At 34.8% G+C, this 24474-nt stretch overlaps 1 protein-coding gene across 2 annotated transcripts; it reads right to left on the bottom strand.

Annotated features, from left to right (window-relative positions):
• Positions 1-2281: 2281 nt before the first annotated feature.
• On the bottom strand, positions 2282-16971 carry LOC104092004 (sister chromatid cohesion protein PDS5 homolog C-like). 2 transcript variants are annotated; one of them, XM_009597475.4, is made up of 13 exons: positions 16589-16971; positions 13369-13572; positions 13114-13295; positions 11597-11723; positions 11304-11501; positions 8732-9589; positions 8456-8563; positions 7985-8058; positions 6935-6986; positions 6766-6852; positions 6650-6684; positions 3127-3198; positions 2282-3034 (listed from the first exon to the last, which is right to left on the bottom strand). In XM_009597475.4, exons 1-13 carry the CDS (start codon positions 16691-16693, stop codon positions 2584-2586), a joined length of 2553 nt encoding a protein of 850 aa, XP_009595770.1. In that variant the 5' UTR covers positions 16694-16971; the 3' UTR covers positions 2282-2583. The 2 variants fall into 2 exon arrangements, with proteins under 2 accessions (XP_009595770.1, XP_070038728.1); XM_070182627.1 differs by having other exon boundaries at positions 13369-13549.
• Positions 16972-24474: the final 7503 nt, after the last annotated feature.

Below are 24474 nucleotides of genomic sequence, written 5' to 3'. Positions count from 1 at the left end.
TATGCTTGCTTCCGCTACGCATGTTCTAACAGAGTATGGCCGTCGGGTTCATCTGAACCCAGTACTTTCACCGCAAAGCATAAATTTATCCGTAAAAATTCATTAAAATTGCAACAAATGGTAGTTCTGAACCCATAACTTTAAAAATACAATGGGTTCAATGCTAAAATCTTTAAAAGTTGAACCCACATAATCTAAATCCTGGATCCGCCTCCAACAATGAACATATGCAAATGTGAAAGGATAAAAATTTGACAGAGGTGGTTGATTTTCAGGCTCTCGGCCATTAAATTATGAATTTTGGCATGGATAGCGCAGAGGGAAAATGCTAAAAGAAAGTCACTACTGTACATTGTTTTTTCACAGTAAATTATTTGAGTAGTAAGTGAAAAAGCAGTAATTTGAAATCACCTGACTTATTTATCATTGTCTTTATCTTTCTGTTTTAGATCATACATTTTTTATGATTAATCAGATGGTCTTTTGGCTTCTCATTTTTTCCTTAGAATTTAGATATGCTGGTGAGTCTCGAGTGCCCTTCTCAAAGAAAAAGGAAAAACAGAAATACCAAATAAATTAAGTACACAAACTTAAAAAAGATCTAACTTTCCAAACGGTTGATGTTGCTTTTATTTAATATTTCTTCATATTTTATAAAAAAAAATATTCATTATCCCTCTCAATCTAAGCTACCTTTTGTGTGTACTAAATAAGTTTGGACAAACTTTTATTTTTATTTTTAATCCAAATTATTATAAGAACTTTGAGGGAAGGACCTTAGAAAAGGGCACCTTCGCCGTGATGGTATTTTATCGCGAAATTATCATTCCACCCTCAATGTATGATAGAATAATACCAAAATTATGATATAAATTGATCCCGGAATTGCTAATCACGAATTCGAAAAGGGATCTTTACACAGATAGCTGGCCATATTAATTGTTTACTTTTCTAATAATATAAATAATTTTTACATTAATTATACACAATTATACATATATAATACATAAATTATGCATATATTATACCTCCGTGGGTTATTTTTAATTTAAACGGTTAGATTGACAACTATTTGGATTAATTCTTCAATTTAAATTCAACCAAACACAAAATAAAATAATCACATATCGAATCCCTAGATTATTCATCAACAAAACAACCTCCAAGAGAATGAGAACCTCTTTTAAATATTGTTATTTTAATTCTATCTGTAGATTAGTTTCTAACTGAATATACAAATACAATGCTTTCTTTTGTTTGAGAGAATAAAAAATTATCATGAAATGACTTAAATGGAGAATATTTAGTTCACAAAGGGATAGGTATTACAGTATCTTTCTTGTGGAGAGAAAGTAGAGCGAAGAGAATCAAATCTTTGTAACGTGAGATGATAACAAAACCAAAAACAAAACTACACTATCTATTATCTAGTTTTTTTTTTTTTTTTTTTTGGGGGGGGGGGGGGGGGGGTGGTGCGCGCAATCAGACTGATAACATAGTTGGCTTAGTGTCAAACAATGTAGTATTCTTTTATAACAGGCATGATTCTGCAATTAAGCATAAGACAATAAATAAAGTAAAATCTGTAGTCATCTCAGCGCCTCGAAGCCAAGACTAACAAGCTTGAGATTTAAAAAAAAAAAAGAATACCATATGCATAGATTAATTTTTTGACAAAATTTTTTAATCGAACCCCTTTAAACTATGTAACTCAGCTCTTGTGACTAGACGTTGTTGCATTTTCATAGTCCATATCGTTAGCTTGAGTTTTTTGCTTACCTATGGCTCATCAAATGGTATTGTCAAACTTGGTCAAAATCACCATATCATTGAAAAAGAAATGTATAAAAGGGAAAATATTTTGGGAAAGGGAAAACATTTTGGGAGATTTCGAAAGCTTTTTCACAAACCTACCTAAAGAAAACGGCACTTCTGATCGCTTTCTTGTAACGGAATTCACAACACCCAGCAGTAAACTCATCCTCTTTGCCCTAACTAATAAAAACATCCAATGTCGGACTGCTAATTGTTTGACCCAACAATTACCAGGATATTAACACAACTTGCAAATAAGTTTAATTATTTTTCTTTGTAAATATAAAAAAGGGTAAACTAGTCGGAACCCAGTCACAGCTACGTAAAGGTTATGAAACTTCGATCCTGGTAACACAAACAGAATCAGACCGAGTATCCATTCAAATTAGTAGACACTAAAAAAGTGTTTTTTTTTTTTTTTGGGGGGTGGGGGTGGGGGGGTGAAGAAGCTACCAAAAACAACTACTAACCAGAAACGAGAAAGTAATAATGTAACTTCAATCTACTACTACAGTGAAATTGAGAGAAAAACTACCCTCGGGATACTCGGAGAAAAACTACCCTCGGGATACTCGGAGACCAAAAGAATTATAAAGCTACTACAATATTTGCAAAGCCATGATCCTGAACTGTCATCACAGAACAATTAACATGCAAGGCATGCATACTCATTACTCTCCCTTCAATGAGCTGTGCAACAAGTCCCCCAAGACCAACCATACTGTAGGCAAAGACAGAATAGCTCCCCTAAAGACGCATCACATATATTCACCTTTTCCCTCTGCCTCGCTTTTTTCCACTTTTTGTCTCACTCACTTGTTCCTTTGATGCAACAGATAATTTATCCTTTGTGCTTTCAGGTGTTTTCACTGGATCAGTTAACTTTTCTTTTCGGTCCGGCATTTCTTTCACCTTTGAGGAACTTGATTTTGCCTTGCCCGTGCCATTAACATTAGGCTTGTTGCCACTTTGAGGAGTTTTACCTTTGGACTTGGTGGCAGTCTTTGATGAGGGTTCTTGCTCAGACTTGGATTTAGGTGTACTACTACCAATATTAGATTTGCCAGATACCTTTTCAGTGTCGTCAACAGATTTACCAGTGCTCTTTCGAGGTTGAGCCTTCGATTTACTGCCAGGCTCATCATCCTCATTTCTCCTATCAGATTTGCCTTCACTCCTGGATTTAAGTTTAGATTTGGTGGACTTGCCTTTGAGATTACTGTAAGAAACAGATCAAAAACTGAAACCATTAGCTTCAATACCTATCAATTTCATAAAATTTAAAAACATGGATGAGATATCAAAGATAACCTATTAGGTGAAGCCTCCACTTTGACATGCTTCGCTGATGATTCAGCAATTGTTCTACCTTTTTTCTTTTGCCTGGCATATGAAAGCACAGGAGTCAACAGAATTCAATGAAGCCACTTCAGGAAATGGAATTACGACTCCTTTAACTCTACTCAAGTTCAAATAATTAGATTCAATAACAAATAAATCACGACATACCTTAAATGGCCGAGAAGAAAAGGTTAATCACACAATCACTTAAAAGATAGCCTCGGTTTCTTTAAAGAGGTAACACTAGATCCTCCTTACAATGTTAATTTCCACATCCCATCACTTCATACAACAACTTTGTGGCTTAAATCAAGAAAAACATAATAAGACAATAAAAGACATCTAATTAGTTATGGACAATTTAAACATAGCCCGCTCCACTTGGGTCTCAAACTAAGAGAAACTTCTCTTATACTGGAACCACCGAAACAGAAGTCCACATAAAATGGTTATTTATACACACAATCCAGCCATAGCACCTGGCTTTGCTCATAAACTAACAGAAGTAACATATTACAAATAATCAAAGTCACATGCCATCACAGGTTTATATAGTTGTGCTGTGGAAGCAGCACAATGCAATAGCCCTCAAAATTCAGCAATTCAACCAACTAAAATTATGGGATATCAGAGCAGGAAGTCAGGCTTTTTCAGTCCAATGAAAATAAATCCGTTCAATGATGGTGTGTGCGCCATGAAGTAACAGGCAGAGAAGGAGAAAAATAATAAAATAGTGGAACATCATCTATCAGGAAAAAATCATAGGAAAAAGTACCACGAGGATGAGGAACTTTACTAATGAGTACTTTATATTTAAAAAAAATGCCATCTGGCAAAAGTTAAAGTTGAAAAGTATTAACACAGAGATAAAACCTATTGACTTCTTTTACTTGTGATTAGCCGTGGATTTCAATCTTGTGAGACTTGCCTTGCAATGTACGTAGTCAAGATGGTGACCTTCAGGGAATGTTCAACTTTTGGCACTTCATTAATGGTATTAACTTAATGTGACTGGCACTCGTATTACATCCATCAATAAACTTGGTGCATCACATCTTTCTAAGAAAAATAATAAAAATTAGTGCATCACATATTGACAGATTCCAATTTTTACTGAATGGGAAGAGCGATTTCTAGACACAACACGGTAATCTACACCTACACAGATCGCAGATTAAAACAAGAGGGCTTTAAGGAATTTGTCAAACAATGGCGGGACAATTTTAAGATTAGAAAGACCAGAATACAAATTGGCAAGCAATTTGAAAGTACAGAGGAACATTTTAAGAAGCAAAATAGGAGAATACTTGGAGTCTTGGACGACCAGAAAATAATATTGTCAAAGTGCTTCAAGAATTTACTGGTCAGCTGGCAAGGGCAGAAGGTATCAAGGAATCAGAAGCAACTATGGTGGATCAAGGAATCAGAAGCAACTATGGTGGACCATCCCTCTATGCATTTTCTGGACCATCTGGGAAGAAAGGAACAATGTTTGCTTTGAAGACGAGGAATCACATTGCTAGAATAAAAAATACTTGTCTTCAAAATCTATTTTTTTGGTGTAAGAAATGTTTAGTTGAAAGTCTAGATCAATATATGGAGTTTTTGGATGTGTTAAGCAACTTGTAACTGATAGTATGCTATTTATAGGTGTTGTCTGATCCTGGTGTAATCTTATGTACCATCTTGGTACTTTTATTAATAAAACCTTTACCTTATCAAAAAAAAAATTATATGAGCTAGAGAAAGAAGGGATAATGTCCCAAAAACAGGAGCTACAAAGTGAGGATTCAAGGAACACAGGAAATAAGCTGGAGATGGAAGTCGACAGTGAGATGGTTGAAAGATGGAAATGACAGTAGTAGATCTTTTTCATCAAATTGTCTATTGCTCATAGGAGATATAATTTATCCAGTACTTACATATGAACGAGAATATCTGGAGATGAGGAAATTAAGGAAAGAGTAATTACAATTTTATAAGTGATGGTTAACTGATACAAAAAGTTGTAACTGACGTTTGGATGAAATTTCATTTCAGAACATTAACTTGTCTTAAAAAGATATCTTGCGAAGACTTTCTGAAAAGGAGATCACTGAAAAGATATGAAGATAAGTACCAAAACTTGATGGATTTGGGATGGCTTATGAAGGTAAAAGGGTACAGGAACCTGATGGATTTTACAATGGGAATCTTTCTCTATACCTTGGAAATTGTCCATGATGATGTGAACAGAATGCTTAGAGCACTTTTATCGCACACGATCTTCCTTATTCTGTCTTCCTAAAGAGAATGGAGCAAAGGATATAAATGAATTCACATTGCTGGTCCCAAGCCCGTATAAAGGAGGAGGGAGATTAAGCACCCAAGGGTGTGGCCAAGTGGTCAATGATGTAGGTTGAGAACCATGAGGCATCATGTTCAAATCTCAACAGAGGCAAAAGCACTACATGATTTCTTCCAAGCCTGGTGGACAGAGTCGCCCAGTAGGGAGGTAGCACGTACTGTATGGAATTAGCCGACGTATGCGCAAGTTGAACTGGATACCACGGTTATCAAAAAAAATAATAAAGGAGAAGCATTAAGGTAGACCGGCAGCCAGTGTAAAACTTGTCAAATCATAATCCTCATACATCGCACCTATGTGTGAAGGAGTATAAGCAATTGTTCCCACATCATGGACAGGTATGAGTACAAAAGCTACTTTCGCCTCATTAATGCCCGGATGTGCTGTAAAATAAGAAAGGTTTCTCGCAGCGTGGACAGATAAGGGTAAAAAGCTAGTCCAAGAGAGTCGAGCTGGAACATATGCACTTTGACAGGGAAGTCGATGGAATTGGTGGATACCCTAAAAAAGGAGGAGAGTTAATATTGCATAGCAAAAGCCTAGAGAGATAACACGGGTTATAAATAAATGATATTGTGTGATAGATAAAAATATGAATGGGTTGGAAATTATTGTAGAACCAGGACTTAAAAATAAAGTTATAGAGGTAAAACGAGTTGGGGATACCCTAAAAAAGGAGGAGAGTTAATATTGCATGGCAAAAGCCTAGAGAGATAACACGGGTTATAAATTATGATATTGTGTGATAGATAAAAATATGAATGGGTTGGAAATTATTGTAGAACCAGGACTTAAAAATAAAGTTATAGAGGTAAAACGAGTTGGGGATAGGATTATTGCATTAAGGCTTGTACGGGAGAAGGAGGCAATCAATGTTATTAGTGCCTATGCCCCGCAAATAGGTTAAAATAATATATAGATGCCTAATCCATGTATTACAAACATTCATATTGTTATTCCATATTCTATGTCGCATAGAATAATACACAAATTTTCACATAAACTTATGGAGGTATTATTTATGAGGAAAAGAAAGTAGCAACCAAACATTGTATTAACAGTTTTGGTGTTTATGAGGAGATAAAATCTCCTCGCTACACCAACCAGTAGCGCCTAAAGGAATAAGTAATAAATAGCCATGCTTACACTACTGATGACACATCTGGACTTGCAATTTGATCCTGCCAACATATCAGCATTCAAATGCATTAGAGAGTGTATAAGGTAAATCCAGCAAATATCAAATTCTGCCAGCAATAAACCTCTTCTGACACTTCATCTCCTTGAATGAATTCCCACCGTTCCTTTCTGAGATTTAATACTTCTGTTTCTCCATCATCATATGAAACCTAGTATGAAAATACCAGTCAAACTTTGCAAGTAACAAAGGGAACAAATCTACTATAGCAGCAGGAAATAAACTGCACTTACAGTGTGCTTTCTTTTGCCAGAATCAAAGGCACTAATAACACCTTCATAGAATCTGTAACAACAGAGCAGGGTCAGCAAAAAACCCAGAAAGTGTTTACAAACAAAAGTAAAGCAAGTTTACATTGCTAAAAGTGTAAAAATAAGGGCCCGTTTGGATTGGCTTAAAAAAAAGTGGCTTTTAACTTAAAGTGCTTAAAAGCACTTTATAAGTGCTGGAACTTGTTTTATAAATAAGCTGTTACGTGTTTGGATAAAAGTGCGGAAACTTAAAACAAGTTGATGAAGTGTTTGGTAAACAAGTGCTGGTAAGCACTTTTTCTTGTTAAAATGACTGAAATATCCTTAAAGTTGTTAACATTATAAAAAAGATGATGACTATAATATTATATTTTCCGTTCATAGCTTCAAATTCAGGGGTAACACGTAAATTCATTGAATGATTTGATTTTAGAATATAGTTACACCAATTTAAAAAAAAAAAAAAAGGATTCAACGACCAAAAAAATTAAATATTATGGAACCAAAAAAAGAAGCCAAAAGAACAATATTTACAAAATATTGGAATGTATCAAACATTATTTAAAAAACTATTGTTTGCTTCACGTTAAGAACTTCAAGAAATTGACAAACATTGGAGAATGGAGAAAAAAAAATAGTATGTTGTAGGGTTTTTACTTGGGGGTAATTTCGGGATTAAGAAAAATTATAAGGGATAAGAATGTAATATCTTTGGTCAAAGCAATATGGCTTTTAAGCCAATTTAGAAAAAAGCTGGGTTTTCCAACTTATTGGTTTGGCTTTTTGTAAGCCCATTTTTTGGTTGCCAAACACTTCTACAAGTTAAAAACTGCTTAGACCAGCTTTTAAGCCCATTCAAACAGGCTCTAAAACTAACTGAAACACTTGCGCAGCAATTTCTGTTACCCCGGTATGATAAAAATTGCTCACGAACTATAGCAATTAGTTCTGAGGACCGAGGGGGCAGAGGGAAAAAAGGTAGAGCAAACAAGTTGACAGCAGTGTAACACAGGAAATAAGATAAACACTTACGATCGATCATATGGCCACCAAACTTTAACTTTTAAACCAACCAGGCTTTCATCATATTGCACATCCTCTGTTGCCTGACAAGTAGCACAACAGCATATACTGATTAGACATCAGCTTCCTAGAGAAGTCACTGATTAATCACACAAGACATTCTCTAGATGATAAATGAATCAAATATAAACCAATTTTTGAAGATTTCACTACACATCCGACAACCTTCATCCTGGATATACACATTTAAAATATCAATATCATGGTTAAAGGGGGGTGCATAGACTGTCATAAGTAGAGTGAAAAAGACAAGCAAGATACTGCAACTATGTCGAAAAGGCGATTCCAATGGGACGGTCAAATCAAGCAGAAATATTTGAGCATGATTTTCTTTTTCACAAGTACAGTGGCATTTGGACACCGAACAGCTAACAGATAAGATGGATAAAGCAGCATAAATATACATTGTAAAGCACTTACCCTGTCCTTACCAGACGACCGTTTTCTCTTTGCACTCTTTGTGGTTTCCTCTTGGTTACCTTCATCTTTAGCAGGCTTATCAGGAGAATCCGGTGAAGGTATGCTCTCCTACCCAAAAAAAAAGGAAAAAATTAGATGGCACCAATAAGAAAAAAAATAGATGAGACTAACATGAAGAGCGTTTGGCAAGTCTAAAAAGGAATGAAGCTGCAATGAGAGAAACCAGAAATTACAGCGACATCATCCTTAGAAGAATATTGTAGGGAATCATATTACCAGCCTAGCTTTTGCAGGAGCACGCTTTTTGCCATCGTCCTTTTTCGTAGAGGGGTCATCCTGGCTCTGACTCTGACTCTTAACCCTCGGTTCATTCTTCTTACCCAACTGCTTCGGCGTTATTGCCTCCGCGTCACTGGAGGAGCCATCTTCTTTTTCCTCGTGAGAAGGCTCTAAAGGGGCTTCCTCGGAAGGGCGACTGACCTGCTTTGCTTCTAAGTGTTTTGTACCTTCAGATACCTCCTTAGACACACACTGTTTTTTATTCGAGCTTTTTTTCTTCTTTGGCCGACCACGACCAGCCTTTTTTCGGACACACTCGTCAGCAACGCTCTGACTTGGAGATATCGGAGCTACATTTATAGCTTCTCCCTCAGATTCTTTTGGCGTATAATGCTGAAGGTTAGCTTCTATTTTCTTCTCCAAAGAGTTGAATCCCTCACAAGCTGGGTCATCAGAAGTGGAACTTTCAGAATCGCTATTTTGATTTTTCCTGCATTCTGGAAGCTCCTCGGCTTCTTTTTCATTGTCGCCAGGAGCTTGAAAAGAAGATTCAGCTGAGTTTATTAAAGAGTTTGCCTTCTTTGCACTTTCCTTAGCAGCTTGTGCTGACCTAGACTCCGATTGCATTGACTTCTCAACCATTGAATCATCAGAATCAGACTTGGATGTCATCTTAGCAGCAGCATCTTGCAGATCCCCACTATCATGATTCTCGACCTTAATCAACGAATCTGTTTGAGCAGCAGATTCCCTGTTTCTTTCACTAACACCATTACTTGTGATGGACTTTGAAGATTTATTAACAGCATGGTCAACATCATCAGAGCATGCCTCTTCTCTGACACTCTCAGCCATCTAATCAAATAAGAAGTTCCCAAATAAATACCTTAAAATAACAGCCAGCCAACAACACAATCACATTGGAAGTACATTCTGGAAATAACACATTTATATGCACGACCATAGATGACATCAAACCAGCTCATCGATTTGGCAACACAAACAAATAATAATCATAATATCCAGATAACATGCTTGGCCTGCCTCGTCCAAAGATATTCTAGCCACTTTGCTCCCAGCAGCCTTAGACAATGTGCATTCCAAGACAAGATATAAAAATACGTATAACAAAAATATCCTGGAAAAACCACAAAACATAAGAAATCCAATCGCACAACTGAGTTGCATGAGCACCCCTCTGGAAGGCCAGAAAACTTGCTCTCGGCAGCCTTGAACACACATCAATATATAAACTTAGTAATAAAATAAGGAGAGAATTGCAAGGGGAAATCACATTGTCAGTAGTTTTAAAAAAGTGTGAAACCTTCAACTTGATGCCACACAAAGAGATACTGCAATAGCATGGCCTTCGTCAGATTTTTTGGTTGTTCGGTAAGCTCCCAGGTTCTATTTATAACATCACACAATGGAGCAAGCATATTTACCTTTGTACTCTTTGCATCTACTTGATGCCAATAATGAGATTATGAAACTACTTCATTATAAAAAAATACTGCGATAGTATTGCGTCCAAACCAACAACATCAACTACTACACACTTGTGGCACACACAGACAGTAAAAAGTGGCTTCAAATTCTCATACTGAGAAGAAGTACATGTTGAAGAACTATGAAATCAACATGCAAAACAGAAGTCAAGGAGCTTTGCAGAAATCACTCTTCCCCAGAACCATTAATAATTTAATATTTAGCAATCATCAATCTAATTGCTAAAGAGCTACAAAATTGGCAAAACATTAGAATTTCAGCACTTACATATGAACTACGAGATATATTTGGCATCTAATCACATCATCTACACAACGACGCATCCAGAAAGTTATACACTACAACTCTTTTGGTACAAGACTAAGAAATTGGTTTCCTTGTTAAATTGCTGTGGCAAAACATCATAACATTACAACAAAAACTACTTTGCCTCAATTCCGAGCTAGTTAGGGTTAGCATAAAATCCTTACAATCCAGTTTGCTCTATTACGACTCATTTCATTCCCGTGTCTAAAAATTGAGTTTACCAACAATCGAGGTTTCCTACACTTCCTACTAACAATCTTTAAACAAACTAAATAGATACCAGCAACACTTTGCCTGACGTCAGCACAGCGCATATGACTAAACCTTAATCTCCACTAGTTGGTGTCACTTCTATGGGTCTTTAGCCTTTATTAGGTCCTGCATTTCGCTAAATTTGTGTGGAGCCCAAAACATTGCAGGTCTTTTGAGACAACAATCATTTTATGTGATTTTAGCTCTACCTTCTCCCTTTTGCAAAACATCATAAAACTTTTTAGAAAGAATTTTTTTTTTGCATTCTTAGTTCATATTCAAATATGCTGTTAACAGTAGCCCTCACTGTACCAAGTTATTTTATGGTCATTTACTTGATCTGTGCCTCAGTTATGCCGCAACAATTTAGTAGATATCATCTGAACATTGCTACTACAGCGCTGGAGTTCGGATTTGAAAACTGAAGATTTTATTTAACAGGGACAATACAGTATCAAAAGCTTAAAAAGGCAGCATAACTTAACAATGAAAACTAAGTTACCAATTGGTTTCTTAAGGAAATGTCATTGCCAAGCTCAACAGCTATATGAGTCCCTTCCAACACAGAGGTCAGGGATTTGCTGTACTCATCCAAAGAAAGGTCTAATGATTCAACTGCTTGTGCCAGGTAAGGTTTGAGCTTGGGTGCACAATTTGCAAATACTGTCTTCACCAACTTCTTAGCAATGGGCGTCACCTCCTGAAAGTTGAAAACATTTAGCCATATCACAGACTAAAAAGGACTTAATAAATGCAATAATACAAAATAAGTGCATCTATTAAACCATGAAAAACCTTGCTGTGCTTTTTTACAGTAGCCAGCAGCGGGGTAAGCAGTTCCATAGTTACTTCTTCACTTTCTTCCAACACAACAGTCATTATCGTGGCCATATATGTGAATATAGCCTCCGAATGAAAATCTCTGGAAATGGAATTCAAGCAATAAACTGTTAGATTGATTAACTTCACGATGTCTACCCTAACGTCATTCACAAAGCAGTGATGCTGAACAATTTATTACAAGGTTTACAACAATCATTTCAAAAATAATGCTAAATTGATAATTAACATGGAAATGTTGCTGAAAACAAAGTAAAAGGTCGACTAAAAGAAAGTCAAGTTCCATAGAGTAAATGCCACTATTTTATATCTACTAACAACTGCAGCATGACATACAAAATTTGTGATCCTTAACAGCGTATAAGTCTATAAGGGGTCGTTTGGTTGGGAAACAAGTTATCCCATGATTAATTATCCCGGGATTCGTTATCCCCCCCCCCCAAATAGGGATTAAAAAAACACTACAATCCTGGGATAACTGATCCCGGGATTAGTTATACCATTATTTTATCCCAACCAAACATGGGATGAAGTCATCTCAAATTGGAACTAATTATCCCTTAGCCCTCGTACCAAACGAGCCTAAGAGACTTAAAATCCAGCCAGCAACAAAATTCATCCCAGGGACGCCCATCAGTATAGTTAGAATTGACAGATTGGTAGCGGTTTAATAAAGCTTCACAAATTCATTCTTCACAACAAGCAGAACGAGAAGTAGCTGACGAGAATTACAGAAAATGCAATCCTCTGTTTCAATTAGAACATCATCGCTTATTAGATATAACTTTTCATTTTTTACCAACATGCAAGATAAAATTACTACCTCACTAGTTTAATGCAGCATTAGATATCATCAAAACGGATAATTGACCTTCCAGTTCCATTATGGATACTGGTCAAGCTGAATCTCAGTTGCTCGATTTAGTGAGGAATGCGAGGAATGGATGTCTAGTTAGTATGCAAGCAGATGTGGACAGTAAGAGACCTTTCAGCATAAAATCAAATCACACATTTGGCACAACTCTGGCCTCCAACAATTGCTTAAACCCCAATAAAGGTACGATTACATGTACATAAATAAGCAATTCTATAAACAATACAAGTCCTGGAAAAAAAATTATAGAAGTATATGGATCATAAACTTCGCCCATAAAAGATAATATGGAGATCATAAACTTCAGATGCAGTCTAAGGAATCTGCAAATCCAAGAATATACGATTAAAAACATTGATAGAAAATTATTTTGAATATTTGGGAAAAGACGTCAATCTTAATTACAAGTAATACTTGAAAGAGCAAACAATAGAAGCTCACCGTGGCGAACATCTATAGTCAAAATTTTCAATCAAACAGAATCACTTTTTTGTGAGGAAAAAGTAGATTACAAATAGAAGAACAAAGGTACATAGAAAGAGTCAAGATGTCCTTGATAGCAAAATTACGTTTAAAGCAATAAGATATATGGAGGTACCTTATCTCTTTAAGGAAATGCTGAAACATCTCTGTTATGAGCCTATCACATTCTAGATCAAGCATGATGACACATGACCTGACCTTGGCCACAGTCTCAAGGACCAAGGCCCTTCTACTATATGATCTGCTGCACTCGTCATGAAAATTCTCAAAGGATGAAACAATTAATTGAAAGACATCCTGTGCGTCAAACAAATGGAATGTTATTAGACGGCCGATAAGGAAGGATAATGAAAGAGTGAATTTCTGATACCTTCATTTTGTCATCATCGTATGGAGCGTCTGGAGCAGAAATTCTAGTTATTTCAGATACACAAGAAGCAACAGCGACCTTCACATCAACGTCCGAATGCCTTAGGAGTTCATCTGCTACCAATGCCTTCATTAGCGGAGAAAGTGCACCATGCATGGATATGGCTGGTGATTGCTCCACTCTAGACAGGCAAGACTCCACTCGCTTTAAGTAGACGATAAAGGGAAAATAAAAAAACAAAGCACAAGTGAAAACATTGAAAAGTAGAAGCCTAACAAAGAGGTGGCACAGGAATCCTGAAATACAATTCCAGATTGTGATCAAAATATTTTTGCAAAATCAAATGAACCAAAACATGGAAGGATTAAAAGTGACAAAATTATGTTTCACCCTACCAAATATATCATCTTATTTATTTCCCAACACTTCTCTTTTTCTCATTTCCATTTTCAACGCCTCAATGGACGAGTACTAGTCAAATCAAGCTTAAAATACAATGATGATACATCTACAGAGGACACCATATTATAAAATCAAATTATTTCCATCTAGTAACAGTTCCCACTTGTAAGTCAAATTCATGTTATTTGCAATAAGATAACAATTAATTACTTGGTGTTTCTTGAAGAAAACCAGTAGGGCTAATTTTCTTGCTCCAAATAGGATACAAGGAACCACATGCAAACTTGTAAAGTTCTTACCCACTGATGAGCTGAATATCAAAGTTAGCCCCAAGTTCAGGCTACCAAGCTAATAAGTTATGGAGTTTCTAAAACAATTGTTAGAAAGCAGAAAGTTTGAAAAACAAAAAGAAACAATTTGGCAAGTACATAGAAGCGCCACTTATATCATGGGAGCATGTAACAATCAGTAATTGAGGATAGACCACAAAAACCATAATGTTGTACATCCAAAGGCGATTTATAAACCAGAAACATGAATATACATTTTCCTAAATTGAAAATGAATTTACTGAAAAGCACAAATCCATGCATTGAACTTGAAAGCGGCACATTTTTTAAAATGTAAGAAAGGTGACGGGTTTATTTAAAGACATAGCAGTAGAACCTTTTTCTGCCAAATCTTGCTACAGGTAATTAAACTCTAATACACAACATAACTGCATATGTCCTTGGAAACAAATACAGAAGACGAAAACCCCCTATAAAGTCAAGATACTGGATTTTGTCTCGTGATGCCTGCCCCACGCAATTATATCCACAAAAGAGAGGGATTTTATTATTCGACAGATGTTATATGTGACACAAAGAAGTAGAGAACAAAGATCATCTATTTATTCAATGTCCAACTGCTAGGCAACCCCGGACTTGTTCCTTAATATGTTCGGATTTCAGTGATTGATGCATGGTCAGTAAATGAATTTCTGAGCTGCTGGTGGTACTTTAAGGGTGATAAAGAAGCGTTTGAGACAGAGGGACCCATTATCTCCTACACTATTCATCATGCTAATAGAAGCATAGCGTGGAATGATGGATAGAACTGTACAGGTGGTTACTTCAGGGGTTTCCCTGTGGTGATCGGGAGCAATGCACAATGAGATTTTCACATCTCTTGTTCACAAAAGATACTTTAGTTTGCCGTGACATAAACACTAACCAGCTGGATTATCTTAGACAGGTTCTTACACTGACTCAGTCATTGTCAAGCCGCAAAATCAACCTCAAGAAGTACGAGATCATCCCAGTGACCAGCGGGTGAAGTAAACAATATTGAGAATCTAGCACAACTGCTTAGTTGCAAGGTTGGAGCTTTTCCAACAACTTATCCCTTTGGGCGCTAATAAGGATCAAGCTGCATGGGACCTGGTGATTGAGAGAGTTGAGAAAATGCAGGATGACAAATGAGGTGTATGCCGAAAGGGGGAAGGAAGTATTAACTGCAAGCACTTTATTGAGCATTCCCGCGTACTTTATATCATTGTTTCACGGACCAACTAATGTCACGGCAAATTTGAAAGGCTCCAAAGGAACTACTTATGGACTCAGAAAATGGGGCTAAGAAGTTCCGTTTAATCAGTTGGGAAGACGTCATGTCTCCAAAAAAATGAGGTGGTCTTGGGGTGGAAAAAACACCGAGTTCTAAACAAGGTCCTATTAGGGCGATTATGGAGATTCGAAACTGCGGAGCATGCTTTATGGAAGGGGGTGATAGTGGAAATGTATGGAGTTCTTGAAGGGGGATGGAGGACTAAAAAAGTTACTCCTTTTTGGGTGTAGACTTTGGAGGAATATTATGAAATAATAGGAAAACTTCTTTTCTTGACAAGGGAAATGATCGGAAAACTTCATCATGAATCAGATTTAGGAGTCACGGGTGGTGTGGAGAAGGAACTCTGAGACACATTCTGACATTCCCAAAATTTTATAATATATCAAACCAAAAGGAAATGACAGTACAATAAATCAGAAAGGCTACTACGAAGGGAATCTTTTCTTGAAATACCATCACTTGCGTCCCCTTATAAGTTTCTGGAGACCGGGATGTAATTCAGATCTTGAGCATCTGGTCAACCAGCCGAGTACAGCAGCGGGGGAAGGCGTGATGATAGTCGGGGTTGGGATTTTAGCTGGGTAGGGTACTAGTAGTGTTACCCTAGCAACAGGTTGGTCCTTTGTCTCGACCATAGATAGGAAAGGCTAGAGAGCGCTTCCACTAGAGAGGAAGAGAGGAATTAGCAGTTAGCTAATTTCATGAAATTCTTCTCACTTAGAGGGTAAAACACAAGAAAATTTCTGCGCTTTCTCCATGACAATGATCTATTGGCCAAGACTAGCCTCAAACTTGCAAATTATCCAAATCAAATCAATACTTCACGACATAAATAACGGATTCTATGAGCTTATCTGGAGATATTAGGTGCGCATTGTAAAACTTTGGACGTGTTGTAACTGTAGACTTCAACCCATCTATTGTCAAATTCAAAAGCAGGCGGTTTTATTTTGCTTTTTCCTTGAAATGCCATCTAAACAGAACCATTAGGCTTTCCAGCCAACCCACAAAACTCAAATGCAGAGGTAAAAGCCATATACAAATTGAAGGTAGGAAAAAGCTCCCAACACTCACATTGATAACCCCTAGGCAATTTCAAATGTGACCAGTATAAATAAATATGCAACTCACTTTTTACAACTATTACAAGAATCAACCAATTCGAATTAAAGCGGGAAAAAAATACTATAAAAGAGGAGAAGGGACTCACGTCGAGTAACAAAAGGAGTTCATCGTCAACCGAAGAAATGGGCTGAAGAAGCTTGTTTCCAGCTTCGACGAGCTGTTGTTCCAGTTCTTTATGTGAAGATGCCATCTTTGGTTTTCTCTATTCTCAGAGCCTTCAACGATTATCTAACAAACCATCCAATAATCCCTATAAAACCCTAGAATGAAAGAAAATTTTTGCGTGCATGGGAATTGAGAGGAACAATGAAATAAAAGGTGGTGAAACCCTAGAATAAGCAAGCAACAGGCAACAAAGAGAGGGCGGGGAGGAAGAGAGCGAGCACCGAGGCGATACTTTGCGAAAGAGAATTAAATAAAGAATCATAAGTATGTTTATTTTTCGAAGGTTATGTAAATCTAAAGATGATCTGTTACTTTCGAGAAGATATATGTTTAATATCCACTAACCAATTTAAACCTTTTCTACTTTACTACGTAGTTTTTACTATATGTGACAAAGGGTGGCCGGGCCGGGTTGAGTAGAAAAGGGAGTATATATGGCGTGGTATAGCCACTTTTTTAAGTGGTATTTAATTTTTAGCCAGTATTTTTAATATTAAGCAAAAAATAGCCACTACTCTATTAAAATTGATATGAAAAGACTTTTTTACCCTTTATCCATGAGTGATATGTAAATATTAAGGATATGGTGCCCTTAACTTCATGAGTGATATGTAAAATATTAAGGACACTATGTCCTTGACATTTACATTGCACTCATGAAGTTAAGGACACCATGTCCTTAACATTTACAATGCACATATGAAGTTAAGGACATGATGTCCTAAAGTTTAACAACAAAAGTTGCAAATACAAGTTAATGATATTATGTCCTTAATATTTACATTGCACATATAAAGTTAAGGACACTATATCCTTAATATTTACATTGCACATATGGAGTTAAGGACACCATGTCCTTAATATTTACATTGCACATGTGAAGTTAAGGACATGATGTCCTAAAGTTTAACAACAGAAGTTGCAAATACAAGTTAATGATATTATGTCCTTAACATTTACACTGCACATATGAAGTTAATGACACCATGTCCTTAATATTTATACATCACTCATTAAGTTAAGGACACCATGTCCTTAACATTTACACTATACATATAAAGTTAAGGACATGATGTCCTAAAGTTTAACAACAAAAGTTGCAAATACGAGTTAATGATATTATGTCCTTAATATTTACATTACACACATGAAGTTAAGGATACCATGTCCTTAACATTTACACTGCACATATGAAGTTAAGGACATGATGTCCTAAAGTTTATCAGCAGAAGGTGCAAATATAGGACACTGTGTCCTTAATATTTATACATTACTCGTGAAGTTAAGGACACTATGTCCTTAATATTTACAATGAACACATAAAGTTAAGGACACCACGTCCTTAACATTTACACTGCACATATGAAGTTAAGGACACGATGTCCTAAAGTTTAACAACAAGAGGTGCAAATACAAGTTAAGGACATTATGTCTTTAACATTTACATTGCATACACAAATTTAAGGACACCATGTCTTTAACATTTACACTATATATATGAAGTCAAGGACATCATGTCCTAAAGTTTAACAACAAAAGTTACAAATACAAGTTAATGATATTATGTCCTTAACATTTACATTGCACACATGAAGTTAAGGACACCATGTCCTTAATATTTACACTGCACATATGAAGTTAAAGACATGATATCCTAAAGTTTAGCAGTAGAAGGTGCAAATACAGGACACTTTGTCCTAAATATTTACACAACATTCATGAAATTAAGGACACCATGTCCTTAATATTTACACAATACCTATGTCTAATACAAGGGTATTTTTGTCCGATGGGTAAAAAATTATTAAGCAAAAGAATAAATACATTTAAAATAGTGGCTAAAAAGTAAAGACATCTCTAATCAGTGGCTATCTGTGCACTTTTCCCGAAAAGTGACCGGACGAATCTGGGCCGGTTATACGGGTCCGATCCTATCCGGTCAAAAATTGAACCAGAACGGTTTCGGGCCTAAGGGACCGGGCCAGGTTTATTTAATTTATTTATTTATTGATATAACAATCGTCAACTTTATAAAATAAAATAAAAATAAAAAATAGTCATTTTTAGCGATTCGGGCCGGTCCGGTTAACCGGTTCACACGTGAATTGACCATAACGGGCCATTCTAGTCCGGTTAATCGGTACCAAAAACTACCTGGCACATTCCGGTCCCCGCCCCAACCCAGCCCTGCCCGACCCCTTACTACCAGGCCGGTCCGGTCCGGATTAAAATCGGTCTAGATCGGTCCGGAACCGGGCCATCCCGGCCCGTTTGACAACTTTAGTTTTTACCCATATGAATCAGTACAAAATTGTTTAAAAAATATATTATTAAAACTATATTTGAGTCATTAAATTAAAAGTAAAAGTTTAAATTTAAATATATATATATAGCTTACTCAACAACAAAAGAATAATTAAAAATAATTTTTTAAAAATTAAATGGGAAAAAAAGTAATTTTTGTATTCTGCTTCCAATCGAGAGTGAGGAAGTGTGTTAGATTCCTCGCGTCCAAGGACCAAAATGCCTTTACATTTTCTTAAATGCCCAATTTTGAGGAGGCGCACAATGATTTTGGTAAAATTAAAAATGAAAAGATAAATAATTTTAAATATTTTACTGGTATTTTAAAATTAAAAAAATAAGGGCAGTTCAGTTTATCTTACTTTAAAATGGTCCTCGCAATTCATTGAGATACTTTCAGTATTATATCTTGAAAAAATTAGTGAACCAATCAATGTAAATAGATACCTTGCGATGTACTACAAGAATTGGATTTGCATTCCAAAACATAAAATTCATTTTTACTTTTCACATAATAGTATGGATTGCTCACAAAAAGTCAATTCTTTTACAATTTATTTTGAGAAATATATTTGGTGTTTAACGTTTCTGCATGGCATTGGAGCTAAATGCTTTGGCTTATTTTTTACTCAAAGCTTTGTAGAGGTAGGGAAACAAAATAAGGAAAAAGTATCGCACAATTTATTAATAGTCATAGTTAATATAAATAGTTGTCTCAAAATTATTTGTCATTTTAGAAGTTCAAAACAATATTGATTATTTTTTTTCCTTTTTTACCCTTAATAATAGTAACTGTTCCTGAAAATAGAGACAGTACATAAATAGAATAAATACTCAATGAAAATATATTATATTTTAAGATATAAATAAGGGTAGAATAGTCTAATCCCTTTCCTAATTAATATTTTTTAAGGTGCGTGTAAAAGAGAAACACGACACATAATATGAGACGGAGGGAGTATAATTATTAATATAACCATCCTAATAATAGGTAAAACTCTAAAGGTGGCGTAGTTACTGTTTCCACTTTACTTTGTTCTTTTGCTCGAGATTTTTATTTTAAACAAAATTTGATAACGAATACAGTTCTTGGTAATACATCTGACATACACAACTTTATAATATATTGTGCTAGGGGTGGCAAGTGGGCCGGGCCCGGTCCTAAATGGGCTCCGCAGGCCCGGTCCTAAGTGGGCCGGTCCTATGCGGTCCGGTCCTAAACGGTCCCGGATTTCGCGGGCTTATTGTTGGAACCGGCTCGGGACTGGGACCACGAACTAACGGTCCCGGATTAAGTGGGCCGGTCCCGGGCCTAAACGGGCCCAACAGAAACTTTGTATTTTTTTATTTTTTTTATATAAGTTAGAGAAAAAAAATAGTAATAAAGGTATATAAGCTATATTCGATTTATATACTATATATACATCTTAAAATATATATATATATACTAGTATACATCTTAAAATATACTATATATACATCTTAAGATATACTATATATATATATAGTATAATATAGTAGATCTTAAGATATATATACATCTTAAGATATATAAGTTATATATATATAGTAAGATGTATATATAGTATATCTTAAGATGCATACTATCGAATATGACTTATAAACTATGTATATATATTATAGTATATTATAGTATATATATACATCTTAAGATATATATATATATATATATATACATGCATATAGTTATATACACACTATACTATATATACATATATATATATATATAAGCTTATATATATACTATACTATACTATATATACATCTTAAGATATATATATATATATATATATATATATATATATATATATATATATATATATATATATACACACACTATACTATATATACATCTTACATATACACACACTATACTATATATACATAGTATATAAGTCATATTCGATAGTATACATCTTAAGATATATATAATATATATAGTAAGATGTATATATATTATAGTATAGTATAGTATATACTATACTATACTATAATATATATACATCTTACTATATATAAGCTATATTTGATTTATATACTATATATACATGTATATATAGTATATCTTAAGATGTATACATAGTATAGTATATATAGTATTTATTAAGATGTATATATAGTATATCGAATATAGTTTATATATCTTAAGTATCTTAAGTTGTATATATAGTATATATATACTATACTATACTATACTATAGTATATAAGCCGTATTCGATAGTATATATATAGGCTTATATATATATGTATATCGAATATAGCTTATATATCTTATGAGATGTATATATAGTATAGACTATATATATATATATATATATACATACTATACTATACTATATTATACTATATGTATAGCTTAAGATATATAAAAAGACAAAAATATTGTAAAGAGATATTCAAATCAATGCATTATATTTTTATTATAGCATTAAAAATCATGGCAATATTTTTATAGTTGAAAATAGGGAAAAAGTGTAATTATAAAAAGTTTGGGATTAAAACAAAGTTGGGGGGTTAAATGGCTATAAAAAAATAAAAAGACAAAAATATTGTAAAGAGATATTCAAATCAATGCGTTATATTTTTATTATAACATTAAAAATCATGGCAATATCTTTATAGTTGAAAATAGAGAAAAAGTGTAATTATAAAAAGTTTGGGATTAAAACAAAGTTAGGGGGTTAAATGGCTATAAAAAAAATATTATTTTTTTTTGTTGTAAAAAATTGCCGTTGGGCCCGCTAAGGGACCGGGCCAGTCCCGGTCCGGTCCTGGGCCCTGGCAGGCCAAACGGTCCCGGGTCTGTCGGGCCCAAACATAGGACCGGCCCACAAGACCGGGCCAGACCCGCTAAAACCGAACCAAACGGTCCTGGCCCATTTAACCGTTTGGCCTATTTGGCCCGCGGTCCCGAGCCGGTCCCGGGCTTGGACCGGCCCACTTGCCAGCCTTATATTGGGCTTTAACCTTCATTGAGATTGACACATAGAATTAATCTTTGAAAAAGAATTTATATGTCGAGAAAAATAAATTACCTCAAAAAATATGTACTATTATTCCATGCGGTAATGATTGTTTAAACCTGAAACAAGGGAATACAACCAAATAATTAATAGAAGAATGGTTATTATTTCGCTGTGTAAAAGTACTATACCAAATTGAAAATTGTAGAATAAATTGGAATGGTTGATATCATTACTATGGTTAAATCATAAATGCACCAAATTAAACCTCATATACATATTCTAAAAAAACTAAAGTGAATTCTAAACCTTAAAAAGAAGAAAAGAATCTCCGGTCTAAAGAATCTTTAAGCGAAAATAACATGGGTATTAAAAGAATCTCAAACATAAAGGACTAAAGAATCCAAAACAAAACCTAAAGAATCCTAAATCTAAAGAATTGCCATACGGCATTAAAGAGCCGTAAACCTAAATAAATAAAGAGAAGCAATATATAGCCAACAAAAAACGGTAATACACGATAGTTTTTCATTTTTTGTCCCACAAAAAAATATTTATTGGTTACAATTATAATTATATCTAACATAAAATATATATACAAAGGGTAAAAAAGGCGAACAACATATCGATAGGGATTTCGTGCTTTTAATATAGTATAGATATAGATTATATGATTAAGGTCGTTTGTTTTTATTGTAATTTTTTAAAATTATGATTGAGATATTATAATCAGAACACGTCTGATTATTAAAATATTGCATTTAAATTTGAATTCTGAATATCAAGATTCGCATATTAAGATTGTTTTTTTGGTTCTATTGATACCAAGAAATACGTACATCCAATTTCAACCTTCCTAATTCAGCTAGTCGACTATTACATCGCAATCGGCACAATTAGGAATGTAAAAACCAACAACTTAATTATTATACAACTTATAAAAAAGGATACAACCGGTAATAATACGTAGAAATGGCGTGAGATAGCCACTTTTTAATATGGTATTTAATTTTTATCCAGTATTTTTAATGCTGAGCAAAAATAGTCACTACTCTATTAAAATTAATACGAAAAGACGTTGTTACCCTTTCTTCATGAGTGCGGTGTAAATATTAAGGACATAGTGTCCTTAATATTTACACTATCCTTAACATTTACATTGCACATATAATGTCCTAAAGTTTAACAAAGGAAGGTGCAAATACATGACACTTTGTCCTTAATATTTACACAACATTCATGAAGTTAAGGATATCATGTCCTTAATATTTACACAACACCCATATCTAGCACAAGAGTATCGGACGGGTAAAAATTTAATAAGTACGGGTTAAAGAGTAAATATATTATAGATCGTGACTAAAGAGTAAAGACATCTCTAGTCAGTGACTAAGTGTGCGCTTCAACCTTAATAACACCCAGTCCGTTCTTCCTTTTGGGCATCTGACATTCCAATTCCCAATTGTTCTATTGAAGCCCAGCTACACACACACGTTCTGGTCCATAATTCGCTTGTGATTTGGCATTCAGAAAACATGTGACTGAAGGTTTCAGTTGCTTGTCCACAGAAAGCACAATCCGGAGGAACATCAATCTCTATTTTTTGAAGTCTATCAACTGTTGCAAGTCTCTACTGAACTCAAGCATTTGTTTTCTCCATATTTGATTACGTATAATCTATCATCAATTTAAAATATAATAAGTATAAAATTTAAATAAATGAATAATAAATATTATATCTACAAATGCTATATCAAATATTAATTTATATGGTATTGTATAAATTTCAATTTGATTAATTAAACTCTAAAAGTTAGCGTCCGTAATGGATTATGGTGGTAATTAGTAATGATTGTTGTAAAGTGATGACTAGTGATGGTCGAAGCTGGTGGAGAAGGCTGGCAATAGTGGTAAGCAAGGGCATGTGGTGGTTGTACAATGTTGCCCCGAGATGATAAAGATATTGTGTTGGTTAATAGTGGTGATGGATAGTAATAGTGGTTATGCATTGGGTGCTGGTGGTGGTAGAGATGGTTGATGACAGTAACTAGTTCCGAAGATAGTTGATAGTGCTGATTAATAATCATAGTCGTACGATAAAAGCTAGTGTTGATGATCGTTAAATTGTAGAAATGATTGGTGTAGAAATGGTTATTGGCAGTTGCTGACGACAGAGGCGATTTAGTACATTGACAAGTTATGGAGGCAATTGATAATAGTTCGAATAAATAAAGTAGTGACAAATAGTTACATTGGTATGAATCTTTGTCAACCTCTTAATGATTTAATTTAAATAAATTAAAAGCTAATAAGTTATATATTATAAATAAAAGGAGTACGTTTAATAAGTTGAGCCTTGAATAATTCAAATTCAGATCCCACTAAGTAAAAACAAATGAGGTTACTACATGTGCCGATAAGAAGTAAGAAATACTCTCTGAAATTAGTCAAGCAAACTAGCTCAAATATCATAATTATTAATAATATAATTTAAACAAAACATATGTTAGCCCCGAG

This window comes from Nicotiana tomentosiformis, chromosome 8 (genome assembly GCF_000390325.3).
Source record: "Nicotiana tomentosiformis chromosome 8, ASM39032v3, whole genome shotgun sequence".
Classification (NCBI taxonomy): domain Eukaryota; kingdom Viridiplantae; phylum Streptophyta; class Magnoliopsida; order Solanales; family Solanaceae; genus Nicotiana; species Nicotiana tomentosiformis.
This window is presented reverse-complemented; position numbering and strand designations above follow the sequence as displayed.

Excerpts from the sequence above, each read along its gene's own strand:
- LOC104092004 (XM_009597475.4), bottom strand. The coding sequence starts at position 16,693 with ATGGCATCTTCACATAAAGAACTGGAACAACAGCTCGTCGAAGCTGGA. Across the intron at positions 13,573-16,588 it reads AACTCCTTTTGTTACTCGAC|CGAGTGGAGTCTTGCCTGTC; the intron begins GTGAGTCCCTTC and ends GTCTACTTAAAG. Across the intron at positions 11,724-13,113 it reads CATTTCCTTAAAGAGATAAG|AGATTTTCATTCGGAGGCTA; the intron begins GTACCTCCATAT and ends TTCCATTTCCAG.